Genomic DNA, 17,131 nt, shown 5'->3' with positions numbered 1-17,131 from the left:
ATAAAATTTTACTCATTGTCCTGAGAGTTCTGTGTCCTATCTAGAATGTGGCTACATCTCACCAGTGGCGCACATACCGTTGCTTGAGAAGAACCACTACTCTAAAACAGCAGCAAGCCTGATTGGATCCTATTCAAAAAGTGAAGAATAGCCTCATGTGGCAGCTGCTCACAAAACACTTGTGATTCCTATTGACCAAACCAATATTCCTTCAATGGATGGCATATCTTGTCCTGGCCTCCTTTAGGGCAATTTTGAGATTTGCCACCTTGGTGGAAGTGCATTTGGGGAGAAGAGAAAAGTTTGGAAGAGAGGGAAGGGAAGCCTGGCTATGGTTGCCTTTTTCTTCCCCCCACCCTCCAATTTTAAAAAATTATTGAATAGAAATAAATAAAGAGACTAGAAATTGGGGTGGGGATGGTTTGCCCTTGCAACTACCTGTTTCAAGAGTTTAATCAACCCCATAAATTCCAGGGTTATACTTAATTGCTAACTGTGGACAGCAGCGTTTATTTAGTGGCCAGTTCAACTTGGCTCTTTCCAGAAAGTAATGCTTTGTAGAAGTGTTTTGTATACTTTAAAACAAGAAGCACAGCGGTCATGATGGAGGTAAGTTAAGACAACTGGAAAAAAATGAAGACAACCAGTCTATCCCCAGTGCTGTTCCATCATTTTACTTTGAGGTCAAACTCTCTCAAATTAAGATCCAGCTCAAAACAGTTGTAGATGGGGCAGCTGTGTTAGTCTGTGCACGCATTAGAGGTAAAAGCAAAATAGAAATATAAAGTTAAAAAAGACAAAAACCTGGTGGCATCGTAAAAGACTAACTTTTATAGTTTTTAATGGGAGCTTTTGTGGATGGGTCCACTTCATCAGGCAGCTCAAAATGGGGATGTGTCCTCCCCTGAAACTACTAATACTTTCCTGAGTAGAACATTTTCCTTAGTGCTTAGAAAGAGTAGCTGGTAGAGATTCTTTTGCCATCTCTGCATCCAAATAAAGAGAGGCCAGAAAATTCTCCTGCTGTCTGTACAACTTAGAAGTGGCCAGTTGCCTCTTCCCAGTTGAGGATTTTTGTGGCATGGGATGTTGGAGGAGAGAATATGTGGCCAAGAATAAATCCATGCCACCATTGGGTAAACCAGTGTAGACCACGGCTGGGTTTTCTGGCTCTGTTCTCCTGGTATACCTGGGAGACTATATTTCTAGTGTTCTCTCAGAAAGCTTGTAAAGAAATCAAATGAATGTCAAAGAAAGCAGAGAGTAGTTCAGCTGTCAGCACAATGTGATAATCAAGTCTTCATTGGGAGGTGAAGCATGTTCTGGATTTTCTTTACTATTATTTTGTACTGTATATAGTACTGCATATGCAACTTCAGTTGCATTTTTGGTGAGCAGTAATACTCTGTCACTGAATATACTGACTAGTTTTTTCCCCTTCCTTCCCACAGGCTGGAAAAGGGATTTTAAGGACAATAAAATGCAACACAGAGGCAGTAGCTGATATTGTTCCTGTAGATGTGGCTATCAATTTAAGCCTTGCTGCTGGATGGTACACTGCAGTTCACAGGTATGACTGCACATTGTTTTCTGTACTTTCTTATCAAGATATACTTTGCTAAACTGGGATAATTTTTTGTACTTCTACTCACATAGCAGAAGCTGAATAGGTTGCAACATATCCCAGGATGGAAGGAAGTGTTTGCTGAATTTTGATCACTCCCCTTTCTAAAATATAGTTGGAAGCATGCTTCCCTGCTACACCAAAGGTGGTTCCTTGTGGCTCATTGAGCCTGCTCTCAGTGGAGGCCACCTGCTGTGTTTCTCCATGGGTCTGGATGTTCTCTTTGCCTGGAAGGAAGGAAGCCCAGAGCCATGAAGAGAGACAGCGGGCAGTCATGGATGCATTAGCTATGCCCAGTGGAAACAGACTGAAAATTGGCCTGATGGGAGCAAGGAATCATATACAGCAGACATTCTCTAATCGGCTCTGATAACTGTGATGTTCACTGTCACTCAAACAAGTAAAGCTAGTCACCAGAAATCCTTGCCAACTCCTCAGATATCTTTCAGGCCTCCTGCAGTCTATTTGCACCCTAATTCCTTAATTATTATTATTTAAGGAAAAAAGGGGGTTTGCTCTGAAATCCCCTTGCCTCCTCTGGGAGCACAGGAGGCCATTTTACTATGTTTTGGGCTATTGTCAGCTCTTTTAGCCTGGAAGGAGATATTTTTCAAAGCTTGAAGCTGTTTAAGAACCAGTTACCAACAGTCCCCAAAATAATGAAATTGCTTGCTTTAGCCACTAGATGGTATCAAGGGGCATTTTTAGTTAATATTTTTTTTAAAAAAAAAACCCTCAAACAAACCCTGTTGATTAGCACAGTAAATCAGAAATACAGTAGGCTTATTGAATCAACAGAAGTAATGGACAAGTTCTCTCATCAACTCTCCCTCAGTTCACTTCCATAGAGGTAAACACAGGAGTCCCTCCAGTTCAGATAAATGTCATGAGACAGTGTAGGAAAAGGTCAGGACAAACGGAACATCCTTACCCTATGGCCTATGTGCTGGGGGTGCAAAAAAAAGCCCAAAAATAAACAAACGAGCAAGCCCCGTTGCAAGGCGCTGGGGCTGCAAAAAACCCAAAACCAAAAATAAACAACAAAGCAAGCCCCAAAGGCGCTGGGGCTTTAAACAAACAAACCAACCATAAATAAACAAAGGAGCAAGCCCCATTGCAAAGTGCTGGGGCTGCAAAAAAAAAAATCACCAAAAAACAAAACAACAACAAAGCACAGAAACATACCCCCCAGCCCAAAACCACACTGCAAATCTCACCCAAAACAGTTTTTAAAAAGCAGAAAGCAGCACTTTACCTTACCAGGCAGTCCGAAGCCTCTTCCGATCGCACACTCTCTAACTGCGGGGGCGAAAGAGCTACAAAGAAGCAGCCTCTTTGCCACCTACAGTTAGCAATTTGAATTTCCCACCTTTTTCCCGTGCCTTTTTCTGTTCGTAACTGGAAGCTCTGGCTGCAAGTCGAAGCAAAATTTTGGAGCTGGAGCGAGTCATAACTCAAAATGGTTGTAAGTAGGGACATTCGTAAGTTGAGGCACCACTGTATCCACAGCTTGCTTTTCAACTTCAGCCACAACGATATGGGGGAAGGATTTTGTTTGTTTGTTTGTTTTTGTTTAGGCAGCATGCTAAGTCTCTCCAAAATGGATCTTATTGCAAAACAGGCAACATCACTGGAAACAGGGTGGAGAATGGGGAGGACATGAGCAGGAAGGGAGGAGGAGGAGAAGAAGTGTTATGGTGTGGAAAGTCAATTTGGAAGTACCTGGATTACACTGAAGGAAAACAGACTACCGGTATGGAAGCTTAGAGTGAGCAAATCCACATCTGTGGGTGAAAAGGACCAACGTTCCAAGCCACAAAACATGTCTGGATGGGTCCTGTGTGATACTGTTTCTCAGAAGTGGCCAAGGGCTTGTCATATCATAAAATTGCCAATGAAAGCTGTTAATTATTCAAACAGAGACTTACAAAATTTATTTGCATTTCTCAAAGGAGCAGAATAGTTTTCTTTTTTTTAAAAAAAACCCAACAACTTCTGATTTTCTTAGTTAGTTAGTTAGTTAGTTAGGCATCCTTCAGTCTCGAAAGACTATGGTAGCGTGCTCTGTGTGGAGGACTTGGAACAGCGTCTAGTGTGGCTGAGGAGGCCAATTCGAGAGTGACAATCCCTTCCACACTGAAGACAAATCCAATCTGTCCCCTGTCCAGCTCCCTGGTTTTGCTGCTTTTGTGATTTCCTCTTTGCCTCGGCCTGCTGGGCAAGGGTCGCTTCAAATTGGGAGAGGCCACGATGCAGTGCCTGCCTCCAGGCTGAACGCTCAGATGTCAGGGTTTCCCATCTGTTGAGGTCTATTCCTAAGGCCTTCAGATCTCGCTTGCAGACGTCCTTGTATCGCAGCTGTGGTCTCCCTCTGGGGCGATTTCCCTGCACTAATTCTCCATACAGGAGGTCCTTTGGAATCCGACCATCAGCCATTCTCACGACGTGCCCAAGCCAACGTAGACGTCGCTGTTTCAGCAATGTATTCATGCTGAAAATTCCAGCTCGTTCTAGGACTACTCTGTTTGGGACTTTGTCCTGCCAGGTGATGCCAAAAATCCGTCGGAGGCAACGCATATGGAACGTGTTCAGCTTCCTCTCCTGCCGTGCACAAAGGGTCCAGGACTCGCTGCAGTACAGGAGTGTGCTTAGGACACAGGCTCTATAGACTTGGATCTTTGTATGTGTCGTCAGCTTCTTATTGAGCCATACTCTCTTTGTGAGTCTAGAGAACATGGTGGCTGCTTTGCCAATGCGTTTATCCAGCTCGACATCCAGAGAGAGGGTGTCAGAGATGGTTGAGCCAAGGTACACAAAGTCATGAACAACCTCCAATTCTTGTGTAGAGATGGTAATGGAAGGAGGTGAGTCCACGCCCTGGCCCATGACTTGTGTTTTCTTCAGGCTGATTGTTAGTCCAAAGTCTTGGCAGGCCTTGCTGAAACGATTCATGAGTTGTTGGAGGTCTTCAGCAGAGTGGGCAACGATGGCTGCATCATCTGCGAAGAGGAAGTCCCGCATGCATTTCAGTTGGACTTTGGTCTTCGCTCTCAATCTGGAGAGATTAAAGAGCTTTCCGTCTGATCTAGTCCGGAGATAGACACCCTCGGTTGCAGTTCCAAAGGCATGCTTCAGCATGACAGCAAAAAAGATCCCAAAAAGTGTTGGTGCGAGGACACAGCCCTGTTTCAAATAAATGACGCATAGAGAAACACATGGGTTCCCTAAAAGTAATGTTCGGGGTTTTAAAATGAAATGTTCTTCCAGTTTCAATTTTAAAAGAAGTATGTCTCAGTAGAAGTTCAGGAAGTGCTGAAATTGCCAATGTAAACAAAAAATGCTATATTTAATATTTTCTATTCCTTTCATATGGCATTTTGCTTTTCTTCCTAATTTCCCAGACCAAAGTCAATGTTGGTGTACAACTGTACAACAGGCAGTATGAATCCATATCGCTGGGGAGAGATGGGTAAGTTTTTACCACAATACGAACACCAAGACTGCCTGGTCCACAGTTCAAGATTTCCAATGTCTCTTGATGTCTTGCATTTTTCTATAGGGATCATATGGCATGAGATAAGATTCCATACTGATAGAATTCAACAATAGTGCATCTAAATCTGCTGTACAGCCATATTTTTAATGTAGTATTTTAAAACTTGGAGTCAGTATGATGTAGCAGATAAAGTGACAGAGTAGGACTTAGGAGTGCTGGGTTCAAATGCCCATTTGGCTGTGGAAATTTACCGGGAATGGCGGTGGTAAAACCACTCCTTAAATATCTCATATAGCTGAAAAACCCTGTTCTGGTCATCATAAAGGTAAAGGTAAAGGTTCCCCTTGACAATTTTTGTCCAGTCATGTTCGACTCTAGGGGGTGGTGCTCATCCCGCTCTTCAAGCCATAGAGCCAGTGTTTGTCCGAAGACAATCTTTCTGTGGTCACATGGCCAGTGTGATTTAGACACAGAACGCTGTTTACCTTCCCACCGAGGTGGTCCCTATTTATCTACTCGCATTTGCATGCTTTCGAACCGCTAGGTTGGTGGGAGCTGGGACAAGCAACAGGTGCTCACTCCGTCGCGTGGATTCGATCTTACGACTGCTTGGTCTTCTGACCCTGCAGCACAGGCTTCTGCGGTTTAGCCCACAGCGCCACCACGTCATCATAAGTCAGATGCAATTTGACAGTTCAGAATAACAAGTTTTTTACATTTCTCTTCACCTTTATGGATGCTAGATATGTGTACAAATATGCTAAGAAGCGTATAATAGTTAAGGCTTAAATTGCTGGTGCAGAAAGGCAGCAGAAGAACAAGCCTGCTGCAAATTAGGGGATCATCTAGCCACTATATAAAAACCTCCAGAGAAGAAGAAGCCGCCACCTCTTAAGGCAGTTTATTACGTTCTCGGATTGCTCATGGCATCAGCTTTTCAAGTATTCAGGCCAAGGACTTAACAAAAACAAACCAAAAACAAAACAAAACAAAAACAAAAGCTCTTTGAGATGTGTGTGGGAGTTTTAAAGAACTTTACTGGAGCATTAAAAAGAAAATTGATTGTAGGGGAGCCGGTGGAGTCCAAATATCCACAGTAAATAGTCAGTCATGGAGATACTAAAAAATAGCGAGTCACTTGCCCCAGACAACTAAGAGAATAAGCATTTCAAAATGCAACAGTACTTTTTCTCTCTTTTAGCCCAAAATGTTTAAAACAGGCAAATGTAGGTGGGGCAAGGTACTAAAAATGTATAAACTAGTAATTATACTGAATTTACTTACAAGTTTATCCTAATGAAAATTTTTTGGCCCTGCTGATATATCTGATTCCCTTTGATATCCAGTAATTCTAGAGTCTAGAATTCTAAGGGACATAGTGCTGCTGCGGGTTAAACCACAGAAGCCTCTGTGCTGCAAGATCAGAAGAACAGCAGTCATAAGATCGAATCCACATGATGGAGTGAGCTCCTGTCGCTTGTCCCAGCTCCTGACAACCTAGCAGTTCAAAAGCATGTAAAAATGCAAGTAGATAAATAGGTACCACCTCAGTGGGAAGGTAATGACATTCCGTGTCTAGTCGCGCTGGCCACATGACCACGGAAACTGTCTATGGACAAACGTTGGCTCTGCAGGTTGGAGATCGGGATGAGCACTGTGCCCTAGAGCCAGACAAGACTGGACTAAATGTCAAGGGGAAACTTTATCTTTACCTAATTCTAGAGCTCTTGTCAAGATTTGATTGCTTTGATCTTATTTTTTTAAAATGTATAGTAATATTTAATCACAATGAAATGATTGTATTTATTTATTTTATTTATCAAATAAATAAATAAATAAATAATCACAATGAAATAACTGTACAATCACAACATGACACATACTCAGAACTCTGAAGACTATAATCTTCAGTCTTATTTTTCATAGTAAAAAAATGGATTAATGATCTTGCTTTTAGTTTCAACTAAAATAGGCCTACTGAATCAATGGGATTTTCATAAGAGCCACTTCGCCATTTAATCCAACCTCACCATTTAATCCAATGATTCAGTGCCAGAATCCTATACTGCTTATGAGCACTGGTATAAGACAATGTAAACAGTAGCAGCAACTTGCTGCTAGTTAAGAAGTCAAGATATATTCCTTGTTGCATATAATATCACATGACTACTGTGTGACAAGGAATACAAGCATTGAATTCTTAACTAGTAGCAGTTTGCCACTGCAATTTACATAATTTGACTCATATCAAGTAATAAGATGCAAGTAATAAGATTATGGCCAGTGCACAAGCTGAGACTGACAGATTTAAAACCATGCTAGTATAACGTATTTGTCTTATTTTAACTGGTTGTCCACTTTTCTTCCATTCTGCCATTCATAGGAGGTCTCCAGGAGTGTTTACAGTACTTTAAGCTGGAGTCCTCTGTATGTATACAGTACTGAGAAGGATGTTTCATTTTCTCAGGGCAGCCTCATTTTTATTTTTGGCTTTTTCTTTCATTATCCTCTTCTCAAAATTCACTTCTCCAGTATAATGTCTTAATTCGTTACGTTCCAGCAATTGTACACCAAAACCTGAAAATGCTAAAGATTGATGCATGTATTTTCCAGATGTACTTTTTCCCACCCTCTTTTCTTTCTTTTATTTAGTTATGTATTTACATGAATGTTTAGCATAAATAAAAAAAACTAAGGCAACTGAAAAAGAACATAGCACAATAAAAATACAATACATTAATACCCTGCTTAGTGCTCAAGATTAGAGATGGGCAGGAATTGCTGATTCAGCGGTTTGTCCTGGTTTCTTTACCACCTCAAGAGGTGTTTGGTGGTTTGGTGTCCCACCCCTTCCAGTGGGCACCAATGTAGAGGCAGGGTCCTGGCTTCCCTGCCCCACCTCCTCTAGGCACTGCCTCTGAATGGGTGCCTGCATTATGGCAGAGATGAAAAAATCAACACAGATGAGCATTAAGTGTGCAGGAGAGGGAGAAGAACAGCTGAACATTAAACCAAGTGTGTTTTTGTTGGTGATTTGGGAACAAAGTTGTGAAATAGAAAGCGATGGAGAGTGCATCAAGGAACAATGATGATGTAATGCAGGGGTCTGTTGCCCGCCTTGTTTTTTTATCAGGTCGTTTCCCTTCAGCCTGTCCGTACGTGCACTGTGTATCTTCGGCCCTCAAAAATCTGTAAAACATGTGATGTGGCCCTCATGCTGAAAAGTTTGGAGACCCCTGATGTACTGTAATGGCACCAGGAGTTCCAGAGGCCTGGTCTAGTGGAGGGTGGGGCAGGGATGAGAATAAGGAACAGAACCAGGGAACACCACCGTGAAGCAAGTGGACTGACACCTTGTTGACCACCACAAATGACCATCCAAGCACATGTATAGCAAATCAATGCTAAACAGGCAGTGCCATGCAAGATATTATTGTAATGAGGAAGAGCTTATGAATTCTATAAAAGGTTCTAAATGTCTTTAAAATCCATACGAAGTTGTTGTCTGTATGCCATGCATTGAAATGTTGAACAAGCTGTAATGGCTTCTATGTACTGGATAATAGGATGCGGCATTGATCTGTCCAGTGTCGTCATGTAAGTTTTTTAAACACACTAAGAGAATGGGGAACTTATTTCTTTTGAGCCATAGTCAACTTTCAAGTCTAACATAAGCTGCTAATGATAAACAAATTGAAATATTTATATGCTTCTGCAAGTACATTTTCAGTTCAACTTTTGATATAAACATTTGTTTGCTGTTATCATGCAGAATATCATATCTTAGCTGCATTCAAGAGGAATCCTCTGGAGAAAGCCTTCAGAATACCTGGTGGTCACTTGACCTCAAGCTACTTGAAACACCAGTTTAGGACAGTTGTCAGTCATAACATCCCAGCCTTTCTCTATGATTTGTATTTGCGGTTAACCGGAAGGAAACCAAGGTGAGGGAAGACGTCACTGCTATATTATTATACTGACAACTACTATAGAGAACAGCTTTATACATATGTGGGGCAATCAGTCTTGTTCTAAGGGCTGTTCTGATTATTTGTTATTTATTACCATGTGTCCTTTCCAGATACATGAACCTAAAGATGTTCTCAATAGATATGAATATAAGTAGGAAGAGTTCAGAGCTCCAATATTTTTTTTAAAAAAAGGAGCTTGTTGCAGAATAGAACTAATACAGTGGTGCCTCACTTTACGATTGCCCCGCATTATGACGAATCCGCATTACGACAATCTTTTTGCGATTGCAATTGCGATCGCAAAACGATGATCTAAATAGGGGAATTTCGCTTTGCAATGATCGGTTCCCTGCTTCGGGAACTGATTCTTCGCAAAATGATGTTTTTTAAACAGCTGATTGGCGGTTTCAAAATGGCCACCTGGTAAATACAATGGCTCCCCGCTGTGTTTAGGGACAGATTCTTCGCTATACAGGCAGCGAAAATGGCTGCCGCATGGAGGATCTTTGCTGGACGGTGAGTTTTAAGCCCATTGGAACGCATTGAAAGGTTTTCAGTGCATTTCAATGGGCTTTTTATTTTCGCTTTATGATGTTTTCACTTAATGGCAATTTTCCTGGAACGGATTATCGCCGTTAAGCGAGGCACCACTGTATTTTACATAGAAAAAAGCAGAGGGTTTGAAGCCACTTAGTGTGATCTTCCAAAGATAGCTGCAGAGGTTGCTTTCTTCGGGGGTCTTACTTGGCTTTCTTGAAGAAGATTGTGGGAGTTTTGAATCTCTAGTTGCTTTGGAAAAGAGGGAAGGTGAGATCTTTGTCAGATATCAGAGTAGACAACTTACTTGAACAAAAACTTGAAAGAACTTTTAGTGAAGTAAAAGAAGGAAGTGCTAGAATCACACTGCAGTTGAACATTAAGAAGGCCAGAATTATGGCTACAGGAGAACTACGTAATTTTAACATTGACAATGAAGAAATTGTAATTGTTAAAAGATTTTGTATACTTTGGTTCAATCATCAATCCAAATGAAGACTTCAGTGAGGAAATCAGAAGACTGAGAATCAGAAGGTCAGCAATGAAGGGATCAGAACACATGATCAAGTGTAAGGGTTTCACTGGATATCAAGACCAAGATCATACACACTGTTGTGTTCCCAGTTCCTGTGTATGGGTATGACAGCTGGACAGTGAAGAAAGTTGATAGCCGTTAGTTCAACTAATTTAGCAAGAGTGTATAAATAATTTGCATTTGATGAAAAATCACACACCAGACCAAACTAACCCCAGAAACTGCAGGTGATGCCATTCCTTTCTTCCTGGGATCTATGAAACTAAAGGCAATTCAACCAAAAAGAAATGACATGGTAAATTCCAAAAAAGCTTCTCAATAAAGTACCTAGTTGAAGTGTGCCATTTGCTGCAGGAAGATGTAGCAATGCCCACCAATTTAAAGGGGGATTAGAAAAGTTTATAGAGGATAATGGTCACTTGTCATTATGGCTATTTATTTTCTCCAGTCCCAGAGTGAATATATTAAGGTGCATGACCAGAAGAATGCCAGTCATGTGATCTTCCTGGCTGACCACTATGTGAACAGAATGCTGGATTTGCTATGCCTGAACCAGCAAACTTTTCATATGTTCTTTACTTCTCATAGCAGTGCTTTTTTTTTTTAATCCAAACACAACCTTAAAATGCCATCAGACTGGACTTGGATCTGGAGACAGTATTCCCTTCAGAGATCTGAAAAATGTACATGTGTCTAAAGCAAATACATGATTATGGATCACTTTTGATACTCCCGTCCATTACAGATTTTTTCCATTCTGTCTTTTAGGATGATGAAGCTCTTGAACCGCTTGCATAAGTCTATGACAACCTTTGAATATTTTTCCAGCTGTACCTGGGAATGGAGTTCAGATAATATCAACATGTTATTGAATCAGCTCAGTCCAAAAGATAAGAAAGTAAGTATTTTCTGGTAGCATTCAGTCAGTAACCTTTATTGGCATCTGAAAAGAAACATACAGTATAACACAACAGGCAACAGTCCTCACCCAGATGAGAAGTTTTATTTATTTATTTATTTATTTATTTATTTATTTATTTATTTGTTTGTTTGTTTGTTTGTTTGTTTGTTTGTTCGTTTGTTCGTTCGTTCGTTCGTTCGTTCGTTCGTTCATTCATTCATTCATTCATTCATTCATATCCCACCTATCCAGTCGATATGACCACTCTAGGCGCATGCCCAGTTAGAAACGAAACAAAGAGGATGAGTGGCATAAATACTAATGAAACATATCAAAACAAACATAATTCATTTGAAAGAACATCTAGACATCAGCTGCGAGGCTTTGGCAAACCTGGAAGCCGTTGATTACATCCCATTAGGGCAGAACAAGAAGTTTGTTGGAAATTGTGACCTGTGTCGCTGTGTTAATAGATTGATATAATTGGCCATCTGCCTGGTACTCGTCTAGATTTTGTTCTCTCCTAGCAGGAGAGTGTACAGAATTGCCTCCTCTGATCGACCAGGTAAACTAGAAAGAATTCGCTCCAAATTAGATGCACGGATATCATTGTATGCTACGCAATAAAGAAGCATATGTGCCAGGGCCTCAAGGGCCCCAGAATTACAAGGGCAGAGCCGTGTTTCCATTGCTTAGGAGTTAAATCTTCTGGTAATATTCATGGTTGCAGAAGAAATAAGATACGAAGCCTGGTGGAGGTGGGGAACATTTTAGGCCATTTTGACTTGGATTTTATGCTCAAATGCTATAGGAATGCTCTGTTGCCCATCGGTTAATGGCAGGACAGGCTAGCATTATAAATAATAAGAAACAAATTGGCATTAGCACCAGCAGATCAAACGTTTGATGTCCAATGATTGCAATAGCTTTTGTGCCCATCACAGCTGTGACTTTGTGTTGACTGTCTGGCCTGAAGTGATGTCTTATGCTTCCATGCTTGGCACTACTTCTTGTACTAATGCTGTATAGTGCATCATGGAATGAAGATGATTCTATTGACAATGATTCAGATAGCTGACCCAGCCATTTATGTAGGAGGGATAGCATTTCGAGGCTATGATTACACATAGAAATCTAGATCATTATTATTATTTTCAAAATTGAGCAAGAGCTGATTCCTCAGGGATAAAGTGGAATTTCAGCCTGACTTTGGAATCTGATAATTGAGGTTGAAAACCTACTGGGACATTACTTGCACGCATTGATGCAATCCATCCTCCTCCTACACAGAGACAGCCATGAGTCTGAAGGATAGACCTTCAGCTAATGAGGAACACTGCCCTTATAAAACAAATCCATGATTTTTTGCTTGCTTGCTTGCTTGTTTTGTATAGCACCCATCTAGTCAAGCTACTCTGGACACTTCACAACACAATCCAGCAGAAAACATTAGTATAAGCATAATATATGCGCACAAAACACATAGAAAACATCATAAAATATAACTACACTTAAAACAGAAACACATTAAAACATTAGATATTTTAAATGAAGGTACAGTTGCTTTAAGTCTGATAATTTCAATAGGTTTCCTTTGATAGAAATGCTTGTCTAAACAACTAGGTTTTTAAAAGTTTTTAAAATGTTAACAGGGGATGCCCAGAGATAGTTGGTTCCATAATCTGGGTGGAGAACCACCTTATACCATGCATCTAAATCATATACCAATAAAGGAGCTACTCATCATGGCCCTCTATACATGGGGGGGGGGGGGGGCTGGACTCTAGGGAGTTTTGAGCTGAAGAAATCAGATAAATGTGTGGGTTTTTTTTATTTCCAGTTCTTTTGGCAAAACTGTTTTTTGTCAATCTGAAAATCCTTCAGGATGCAATCAGTCCCTGTTCCCAAGCTGACTAAGGCCCAAAACAGGAACCCATATATTAAGGGACAAGGATATGTGACAACATTTTTGCAACATATTTTTCAAAAAGGGATTTTCTATCTCTTTCAGCCTACTCTTGTTATTTTTCCTAAAAAAATAATATTATCTATATTTCCCTCTAATTCTTGAATTTGCAAATTAAATCATAATACATTATCTAGGAAAAATAGAATATTTGGAATAAATCTCATTTGTTTAGCTAATTAATAAAATTGTATATTCGGAAGACCTGTCCTTCCTTCCTTTCAGTTTGATACCATAACTTTTTATTTATCCTGACTCTTTTATCACCATTACAAAATTTACCAATCAAATTTTGCAATTCCTTTATTTCTACATCCCTTATCAATATTGTGAACATTCAAATAAAAAGTCAATCTTTGCTAGAATTTTCATTTTGCAGAGCATAATTCTACCAAACCAGGATAATCTGATCTTTGTATATTAATTTAGATTATTTTCAATTTATAGTGTCAATTTATAAAAAAATAGAACTTGTAAATTTTAGTAAGATTTATTCCTAAGTATTTAAATACTTTGTGTTAATTTAATATCAGATTTTTCCTTATTGCTTTCTACTCCTTATTACAATCAAGCAACATAATTTCTGATATATTCCAGTGTATATGTGTATATGTAGTCCAATTATTTGCCCAAATTCTTCCAAATGTAATTTTACACAATATCTAGCCTTCAATGGGTCCTCTATTGTTAACAATGTATCATTGTTATGTATATTAATCTTAAATTTATCTTTTTTACCAATACCATGTATTATCTCCCTTAATAATATTCACCAGCAATTCTATCACCAGTTCAAATAATATTGAGGAAAGGGGAGTCCTTTTCTTTAGCTCTGCCATTTCCCCCTTTAAATTTTCCATTCTCTGTCTTAGGTTGTTTACACTGGACACCATAAGGTCTTTGAAGTCCTTTATCTGTTCTGATAATTTATCGTCTTTTGACAACTCTTTCACTGTCTCTCTCCCTTGCGTTCTGTGCACTTCTTGAGATCCTTGTTGTCCAAGCTCTAGTCTCTGGACAGGTTTCTACTGCTGGATTTACCTCTAGCCTATTGTATATCTGCACAATTACTGAACTTTGCTTCTCTTCAAGGCATACATACAGCTCCAATATTATCAAGTTCAAACACACTTGGTTCTTTAGTGGAGATTGTAAAATCTATAACCTATCACATATAAAAGACCCCAGCAGAGGGAGCTCTCTGATCATAAGACCTGGCTCAGTTCAAGTTTGGCCAACATATATCAGACCTCGGACAGAGGGAGAAGCCAGCTCTGCTATTAACAGCAATTCCCCACAAGTAATTCCCACCTCCAAAAAACCAGAACTTTCCCAGTCTCAAGGTCGCATTTCTGTAAGTACTTCAATTCCTCATTTAGTTCTTTGTATTTCCTCTTTTAGTCTTTAAAATCAGTGTGGAAGAGATTGTCACTCTCGAATTGGCCTTCTCAGCCACACTAGACGCTGTTCCAAGTCCTCCATACAGGGCACGATACCATAGTCTCTCGAGACTGAAGGATGCCTACTTACTTAAAAAGTCTTTAAGATCACCAAACTTCACTCCAAAATTCCAAACAGTTTTCAATCAGTAGGAGGAAATAGACCAAAAGCTTTCAAACAATTCTTTGATCACTTCTGCTATACAGTTTTTAACTTTTGAAAAGGCTTAAATCTTCCATATCGTGTCTCATTAATCTTAGCAGACTTTTGAGGGTACTTACTCAGCAGGTCATTCAGTTAAGCTGAAATAGTTTAAAACAAAGCTTTAATGAGGGAACAAAAGACCTGAATTAATATCCAGTCATGAAGGAACCAAGGCCACCTCAGCTTTGGGATATATAAAAGTATGTAGTACATCCCACAGAGGACCGACTGACCTTCCCAAGCCAAGTCTTCCTATTCATTTGAGCATTTAGTGAACAACAATAATTGATTGGTCTCTGCCTTTGGTCTAGTAGGTCATCAGTTGGATCAGCCTGTTTTAAAAGCTTAACAGCCCTGCAATACTTCCATACCTGGCTTAGAACAGTCTTTAAGGCAGGATGGAGAATTGTATGGGCAAAGGGCCTGATGGGGTCTGCCAAGACCTCCTATATTCCGTCTGATCCAAATCCTCCCAATCATTGCTGAAGCGAAATTATAACCTAAAATGGATAGCCATGTCTCTTGAAACCAACAAGAGACACAGCTGACCATTTAAGGCTATTATTCCAGCCCTCATATTTTAAAAGCCCCAAATAGACGTTTGTTCAAAACAGATTTTGAATAAAGGGAGCAGGTGAGGCCCTCAAAGGTCTGGGAGGTGGGGGGAAATTAAACCCTCGGCACTGCCCAAACCTACTTTCAGGGGAAGTTAATTATATTCTTGCAATATGTGTCTTTGTAAGCCTGTAGTGCACAAACAAAAATATGAGTATTAAATTCAAGGAAGCAGTCCTTTTCAGTAGCATAAGTCAAGAATGAAACAGTAAAGTTTTTTCTCATTGGATAAAACCCTGGAGCAGAATGAAGATCAATTCAAATTTACCCACTGGATTTGGGTTACTCATTTTTTCTCTTCTCCATTCTAAACCCTTCCTCCATTTCATCTGTGGTCTATTTGTGAAATTGTTCCTTTTTCCTTTTTTTATGATTCCAGTTATTCTGCTTTGATGTCCGGCCACTGCATTGGTCAGAATATATTGAAAATTATTATTTAGGAGCTAAGAAGTATCTACTGAATGAGGACATGGCTGGAGTCCCTGCAGCAAAACAGCACATAAGAAAGTAAGGCATGCATACATTTCTAAATTCATTTCAGCATCATTTTAATAGAGTCTCTTTACTAAGTGAAAATTTTATGATGATTAACTGCAGGGCAAACTACATGGATGAATATTAAAAGCTCAGTAGGACAGGCATGAATTAGAATAGAAAACAGAAATTTGTGGAAGCAAAAAGGCAAGGCCTACATCCAACATTGGATGTTAGTAGGCTTACAGAGAACAAAAGAATTCAAGGAAGAATAGAGGGTGATGGAAGTTCCTGTTGAGGCTGGGAGATTTCTGAATGGAACAGGCTCAGATACAGCACTCAACTGGCCATATCCCTTTTGCTTTTGAGAGATCCTTACCCTGTGGCAGATTATCAATGATCCTGGGGCAATGCAGTGGGACAGTGTGGCTGGAACAAGACCTGTGAGGTGATATTCACCTGCCTGTCTCTGTCTCTTTTTTTAACATCTAATCCCAAACCCATTATAAGCTTCTGATGGTTCCTCAGAACAAAATGTGGAAATCAGTGATTTAGCACATCAACAAGAAACACAAAGAAAGAAAGAAAGAAAGAGAGAGAGAGAGAGAGAGAGAGAGAGAGAGAGAGAGAGAGAGAGAGAAAGAAAGAAAGAAAGAAAGAAAGAAAGAAAGAAAGAAAGAAAGAAAGAAAGAACAACAACAACATTGTGGCACATTAAAAACTGACAGCTATATTTTCATATGAAGCAAGTCCACTTTTGTGAAAGAAGTTGACTTCTTCTGACATAAGAACAAGAATACAAGAGACTACATTCATACAGGGCTCTACAAAGTTTTGAAAGAAAAGAGCTAAGTACCAAACAAGAGTCTTAAATCATTATTAGATGTGAAATAAAACTTGCATCCACCAGCAACCACTGTCTCTTTATCTTAGAGCCCTGTCCAAATGTTTTGTCTTTCATTCCCACTCTTATTTCTGAAGAAGAGGAATTTTCCACAAAAACTCACACTAACATATGGCAGTTTGTCTTTAAGGTGTCTTTGCCTTCTTTATTTTTGTTTTTGTTTTGTGTTTCATGTTGATGTGCTTCCACAGACTAATGCAGCTACCACTCTGAAAACTACAACTATGGTCTAGTCCAGTGGTTGTCAAATTGGCATCCATGGTTGTACCAGGGCAGTACCAGTCTGATTGTGTGGGCTCCCAAAAACCGCAACAAAATTTCTAAAATGGTAGAATTTCCTACCCCACAGTGAAGAGGTTATATTTGAAAAAGTAACTTGCCTCCTCAGTAGTCCTCCTCAACTGCAAGGGAAGCATGAAAGAAATCTCTGGCTCTTGTATGCCTGTATAGCTTTACTGAATTGC

General features: G+C 39.8%; 1 protein-coding gene across 1 annotated transcript in view; it reads left to right on the top strand.

Moving 5' to 3' along the window:
- LOC110075000 (fatty acyl-CoA reductase 1-like) overlaps positions 1-17,131 on the top strand; it is a 41,200-nt gene that overhangs the window by 11,696 nt on the left and 12,373 nt on the right. Inside the window, exons 6-11 of the mRNA XM_078394142.1 lie at positions 1,452-1,570; positions 4,433-4,441; positions 5,026-5,093; positions 8,893-9,064; positions 10,932-11,061; positions 15,669-15,796. Of these exons, the coding sequence (XP_078250268.1) occupies positions 1,452-1,570; positions 4,433-4,441; positions 5,026-5,093; positions 8,893-9,064; positions 10,932-11,061; positions 15,669-15,796 (626 nt within the window). The remainder of the gene's footprint in view (positions 1-1,451; positions 1,571-4,432; positions 4,442-5,025; positions 5,094-8,892; positions 9,065-10,931; positions 11,062-15,668; positions 15,797-17,131) is intronic.

This window comes from Pogona vitticeps, chromosome 5 (assembly GCF_051106095.1).
Source record: "Pogona vitticeps strain Pit_001003342236 chromosome 5, PviZW2.1, whole genome shotgun sequence".
NCBI classification, from domain to species: domain Eukaryota; kingdom Metazoa; phylum Chordata; class Lepidosauria; order Squamata; family Agamidae; genus Pogona; species Pogona vitticeps.
Note: the sequence above shows the minus strand (reverse complement) of the source record. Positions and strands in the feature narration are given on the sequence as shown.